Raw genomic sequence first — 6,248 nt, 5'->3', positions numbered from 1 at the left:
TTGCAAATAATCTGATAAGGGATTAATATATAAAAATATATAAAGATCTCATACAACTTAACATCAAAAGACAAACAATACAATTAAAAAATGGGCAGAGGACCTGAATAGACATTTCTCCCAAGAGGACATACAGATGGCCAACAGACACATGAAAAGATGCTCAGCATCACTCATCATTAGGGAAATGCAAATTAGAACCACAATGCGGTATCACCTCACATTTGTCAGAACAGCTATCATCAATAAGTCAACAAATAACAAATGCTGACAAGGATGTGAAGAAAAGGGAATCTTTGTACACTATTGGGATTGTAAATTAGTACAGTCTCTATGGAAAACAGTATGGAGATTCCTCAAGCAATTAAAAATAGAGCTGCTTTATGATCCAGCAATTCCATTTCTGGGGATTTATCCAAAGAAAACAAACACACTAACTTGAAAAGATATATGTATATATGTATATATATGTATATATCTATATCTATATCTATTCAATGTTCATTGCAGCATTACTAGTAATAGCCAAGATATGGAAGCAACCTAGATATCCAGCGATAGATGAATGGATAGAGAAGATGTGGTACACGCACACACATTCGGCCATAAAAATGAATGAAATCTTGCCATTTAAAACAACATGGACGAACCTAGAGGGTATTATGCTGAGTGAAATAAGTCAGAGAAAGACAAATACTGTATGATCTGACTTGTGTGTGGAATCTAAAAAAACACAAAACAAAACAGAAACAGACCCATAGATATAGAGAACAAGCTGATAGTTGCCAAAAAGGAAGGGATGGGGACATGGGATTAAATTTTTTTTTTTAAATGACAAACTAGAGCTCAGCACTCAAGAGGCATTGAAAAAATGCTGTGCTAATAACCAGACATTATATATGAAAATATGACACCAATTTAAGGTATATTTTGCTTACATATGAAATGTAAAATTGGGTCTCATAAAGAGATTTAAACTTATTCCAGCAAATTCTTAGAACCATCTGTGGTACAGAGGGCAAGAATTATAGCAAGCATAATTAATAATAAGATCTCTCATTACCTATTTAAAGCCAAACGTTTTTATCCTCCAATTAATCCTTTTCCTAGAGTTACTAATGGGTACAAAATTGTCTTATTTGAATTGCAGTAACTTTGATTTTTCCTTTAATCACTAGAGAGCTATTAAAGATAAACTAAAGTAGATTGTTAGACTGAATAATCGACACTGATATCATTTTAAATATGGATATCACTATGATGTTTTTGTCTCATTTTCTTATGAGTGCTCTTCTGAAAGAACACAATTACTCCAAAAGTTCAGGCTATTCAAATAAATATGAATTAAGATGACAGAAAACAAGACAGATGTTTTGCCTTCTGTTCATTTCAATTTTGTCAATATAAGGCCCTGTTAGATCTTCTCTAACTTCTAAATAAATAAATGATCATATCAAATTTTAATATATATACAGTAATAAACACATTTGTATGAGTTTCAGGGAGAAAAAGTATCTCCATTTAATTAACTCACTAGGTTAACTGATGCTCTCTATTTCCTTGGACAAGCAAACTTCTGATGAGAGCAAGCTGCAGGCTTTCAGTTTGTAGGCTTTGCTCTGGCATACCCTTCACTGTGGTTTCTACTTGCTGCAAAATATGTTTACCAAGGGTTAGCTTTGTTATAGTAGGTTGAATATTATTACTATTATTGAATAATATTATTGAATATTTTCCCCCAATTCACATTCATCAAGAAGCTCAAAATATAATCTTACTTGGAAATTGTCATTGCCGATGTAATTAAGGTAAATATTGAGATAAGAACATACTGGATGTGGGTGGGTCCTAAATTAGAATATCTTTATAAGAGACACAGATACAGAAAAGATAACCACACGAAGGCAAAGATTGGAGTTACACTGTTACAAGCCCAGGAAGACCTGGGGCCACCAGAAGCTGGACAAGGCAAGGATGGATTGGAAGGATTCTTCTCTAGAGAACTTCAGAGGGAGCATGGTCCTGCTTGCTCCTTGATTTAGGACTTCTAAGAACCAGAACTATGAGGGAATAAATTTCTGTTGATTTAAGATACCCAGTTAGTGGTGATTTGTTATGGAATCTCTAGGAAACTAATAGGTAACAAACTGATTATGCCAGTCGAACTTTTTATCATGATTACATAAGCTGATGACATAGTGCGAAGAGTTGTAGTTTCTGTGAAAATCAAGTTGAACAGTTTGGAAAGACTAGATAAAAGTGTGTTATCTTTTTTTTTCTTTTTAAATGGATTGCTTAATTTATTGGAGGAAATACAGTAAAAATCTACAGGAATTTTGTACCCATTTCATATCTCTGTAATGTAATGCATGTGATCTGTAAAAGAAAAACAATTAGAGAACACCTATAAGCAGACCTATACTGAAAAGGTAGAAAAGTCTGGTTCCTACATTACATAATTGGCAAATAATTTTTATTTCAAGTTCAAATATCTAAGAATACATGTGTTATTTATTGATTTTTTATGATACCCTGCTATATATGACTTTTTGAATTGACCACACAACTAAGGGTTCCAGACAAAAGGGCTCCTACTATACTATTAGAAGACAAATTTGTAATGTCTAAGGCCAATTAACTTCCAATACATTGGTTTTTACCTTGTCATATCTTTAATTGCTATAACGCTACAGACGTAGATGATTCCAGGTGGTAATTTTCAGCTGATCACCTTTCTCTCCTTCCAAGGCAACATCTGGTTTGGGCCTCACTACTTGGCCTTAGGAGAGACTTTGCAATTCATTTTCTACTACTATTGAGCTATATGTTATGTTGGAGGAACATAAAAGGAAGTTACTGAAAATATTCTTATGTTACTGAAAATACATCTAATATACTGATGATATATGATTCATTTATTTCTGCCCTAATTACCCTTATAAATACAGCTCTATAGATTTACTAGAGACAATGAATTATTTCTTTTCAAAAGAAAATGCTACTTTTTCTAAATAAACAAGTTAAACCAAAGTATCAATTCTATTAACAGAGTGAAACTTGAATATTGGCATTTTCCCAAAATAACAGCAAAAATGCTATACGACAAATACATTAATGGCTATAAAGTATTAACTCAACAAAATATTTTACTAAAATATTTTATTGCAATAAGATATCCACTGTATTCAAAATCAATACAAAGTAAGTTATTAAAATTATTTACATACAAATGAATGAAATTATGTAGTTAATAATGACTGCGAATAAACAGCATCAACATAATTTTAGCCTCTAAATCACTGTTATTTTATAAGGATTGTTAACAATAGTAAAGGAAAAAAAACTGACCATGGTTGTTAAATTCACTGATTTCCATAAAAAGAAAAGTCCTTCGTCAAGTATATTTAAGACAAATAATTTTTCCTCTGAAGAGTAACTGGAGAAAAGTATGATTTACTCATGTATAATACTGCAGTCCAGTGAACTTTATGATTAAACAGCATATTTCCCAAACTTCACTCTACTTCCCAGAGTTGACCTCAATATTAATGTCAAAGTATGCTAGATTTTGTAGTATATATATATAAAAAAAGTATCTACATCGGTTTTCTGTCAGTTTGGAATTATTATCTATCATATAATATATTTCTGACATTTGTGCTGTGTACATTCAGATATGCCCACAAAAACTAGTCTATTCATGATTTTAAAAATATACTATGATGACAAATAAATCTGTTTTATTACAAAACGAAAAGTTTAAGAATATATTTTTATTAGGCATGTTGGTAACAAGTCATTACCCTATATATATTGTTCACTTATTCGGTATATTTTGAAAGCAAAAAATATCATTTCTCCAGTTGTTGAGGAGTACTAAAAGCTTCGTAGACATTAGCTGCAAAGTCTTTCACTTGCTCCATCATCAATAGATCCTAGCAAAGATGACAACAAAACATTACAGTTTGTAAAATGTATAGTTAATTTGAATTCATCTCTGCAACCAAGCAACAAACTTAGCTCTAAGTTCTGTGGCATTAAGGCCAAAAAGAAAACCATTTAATGAAAGGGCTATTTTTTTCTAATAATAAATTCTAGGACATATTTATTGTTTAGGTTCTTATGTGAGGGATGGTGGATATAGTAATTATTTGAGCGTGACTTTGAGAGGAAGACCCCAAATGGTCTTCAAATGGATATTTGCATGTGCCAATTGCTAGATGAGTATCTGCTGAGTAAATGATTACAATACTAAGGATACAAGTCTAAATGTACTTTTGCTGGAAGCTGACACAATGTTGTTTAAGTATATTACCTTCTAGAAGATTTAAATATAGAATACATGTACTATGTCATATATACACGACATAAGCCACTCCTATGCACTTGAGAACGAGGGTTCTTAAGGCACTTATGAATGAAAAGATAAGGAAAAAATTACATCTTTATTTTTTATTAACTTTCACTAAAATCTAGCATTTCCTTCAATCATGAATGTAAGCAACAAAATAACAGTATTAGCAGAACTTGTGAATTTGTCTTCAACAGAAATCAGACATTTTCATATCATATGATAATTGCAGAAGTTACATGAACTGCTATTAGATTTTGTTATTTAATGCATAAACAAAGAAGCAATATTACTACATTATAAATTTGACTTTAAAAAGTATTTTGAAAACTGTATATAACTGGTTTTCTTCAGAATCTATGTATTATACAATATGCATTTACAGATATTATTCTTAGAAGGGGTCCATAGACTTTATCAGATTGTGAAAAGATCCATGACACAGAAATAAATGCCCCTGTGAGGGGCAGAGAAACAGTAAGGGAACATACCCTTTGTGTTCTCTCTTAAGCATCAGAAAACCCAAGTGAGCTTTAGGCAAGTCTTGATCTCAACAAATTCATAGTTAATGACTCCGAACACTACTCGGTGTTTTAACTCATAGAAATCACAGTTAAAAATTGGTGACAGTCTTGTCAATTAATAGCGTAGTATATAAATTTAATCTACATTTGGTCTCACTAAAGAACTTTGTACACATTAATATCAACAATATTTTTACTAGATTGAAACCTTTTGTTTTCATTATCAATTATACTTAGTTTAATTAATAGAAAACATAAAATTCTTAAGAACTAAAGCTGGTGATGCCGTATCACTGGTTGTACTGACCGCTTGTCTGTCAAGATAAGATGAACAGTCTACTGATGAAGCCAGAGACTTTATGAAAGAGGAAAATGGTAAAGATAAGGTTTAAATGTCAGCAGCTACAACTTTTTTCTCACACTGATATATATGTGAAAATTAAATTAAAATTTAATTAAAAATTTAAAACTAAGTTTTTAATATAAAAAAAATTTGAGCTGAAATTAAGCTTAAAATTAAGTGAGATGAAATCAGCTTTATTCATTCTTTCTCCTGTGATATGAATGCCTAACTCTCATGGGTGAGAAAGTTGATGGAGAAGATTGAAGAGAACAGTGAGGGAAAATAAGCATGTGAAGGACAAGCAGATGATACTATACAGAGAAAGGGAGAAGTACAACCCAGGTCTCAGTGCTCTTCATGTTTCTGAGTAGATAGTTCTCAAAAAAAAATACTTTAACTTGTCTGAGACAAATGGCACTGAGAAGATGCTGTGTTTACACTTAGGCCTAGGGTCTCTTCTCACTGCAAATTATTGTAGTAGTTTGGAACTGAGATGTATTGCAAGTACTTTTTTATATATGACACAGTTTCCAAGTTTGCAAATGACACAGAAAAAAACTTACGTGGATTCAAAGTTATCCTTTTAATAACATCAGTCTTAATGCATTTTAAATGCTTTCATAAGAAAGAAGATAGAGTAATAGGTAGTGAAAATTTTAAATAACTTACTATCTATGCAGATTTTAGTGAGATTATTAATGTACTATTAATAGTTATATTTTTATTAAAATGCTTTACTTCTCCACAAAAGTTTTTTGTTTTTCCTCAAAATTTGAGGAATAGTATCACTGATCGGTCTCAAGCCTCAATATTCTCACTAGCACAGCTTAATGCAAAACATTAACACTGTAAATTCAACTGACCACTAGAATGTATCTGGGTTACATGCAGTCTAACAGGTATAGGTCTATAAAATGGGGAAAGGCATTCCCGACCTCATAAATTTGCCATGATACATTAGGACTCTCATGAGGCATCGTATCACACTCCACATGTGGTTTAAAGGTTTTGGTTTCTTTGAGCAAATATC

The 6,248-nt window shown here is 31.7% G+C and overlaps 1 protein-coding gene across 1 annotated transcript in view; it reads right to left on the bottom strand.

Moving 5' to 3' along the window:
* Window positions 1-2,897: 2,897 nt before the first annotated feature.
* Window positions 2,898-6,248, bottom strand: part of PEX3 (peroxisomal biogenesis factor 3) — a 29,567-nt gene continuing 26,216 nt past the window's right edge. The window contains exon 12 of the mRNA XM_016119580.2: window positions 2,898-3,935. Within this exon, the coding sequence (XP_015975066.1) occupies window positions 3,852-3,935 (84 nt within the window). The 3' untranslated portion in view covers window positions 2,898-3,851. The remainder of the gene's footprint in view (window positions 3,936-6,248) is intronic.

This window comes from Rousettus aegyptiacus, unplaced genomic scaffold (assembly GCF_014176215.1).
Source record: "Rousettus aegyptiacus isolate mRouAeg1 unplaced genomic scaffold, mRouAeg1.p scaffold_m13_p_1, whole genome shotgun sequence".
NCBI lineage: Eukaryota > Metazoa > Chordata > Mammalia > Chiroptera > Pteropodidae > Rousettus > Rousettus aegyptiacus.
Note: the sequence above shows the minus strand (reverse complement) of the source record. Positions and strands in the feature narration are given on the sequence as shown.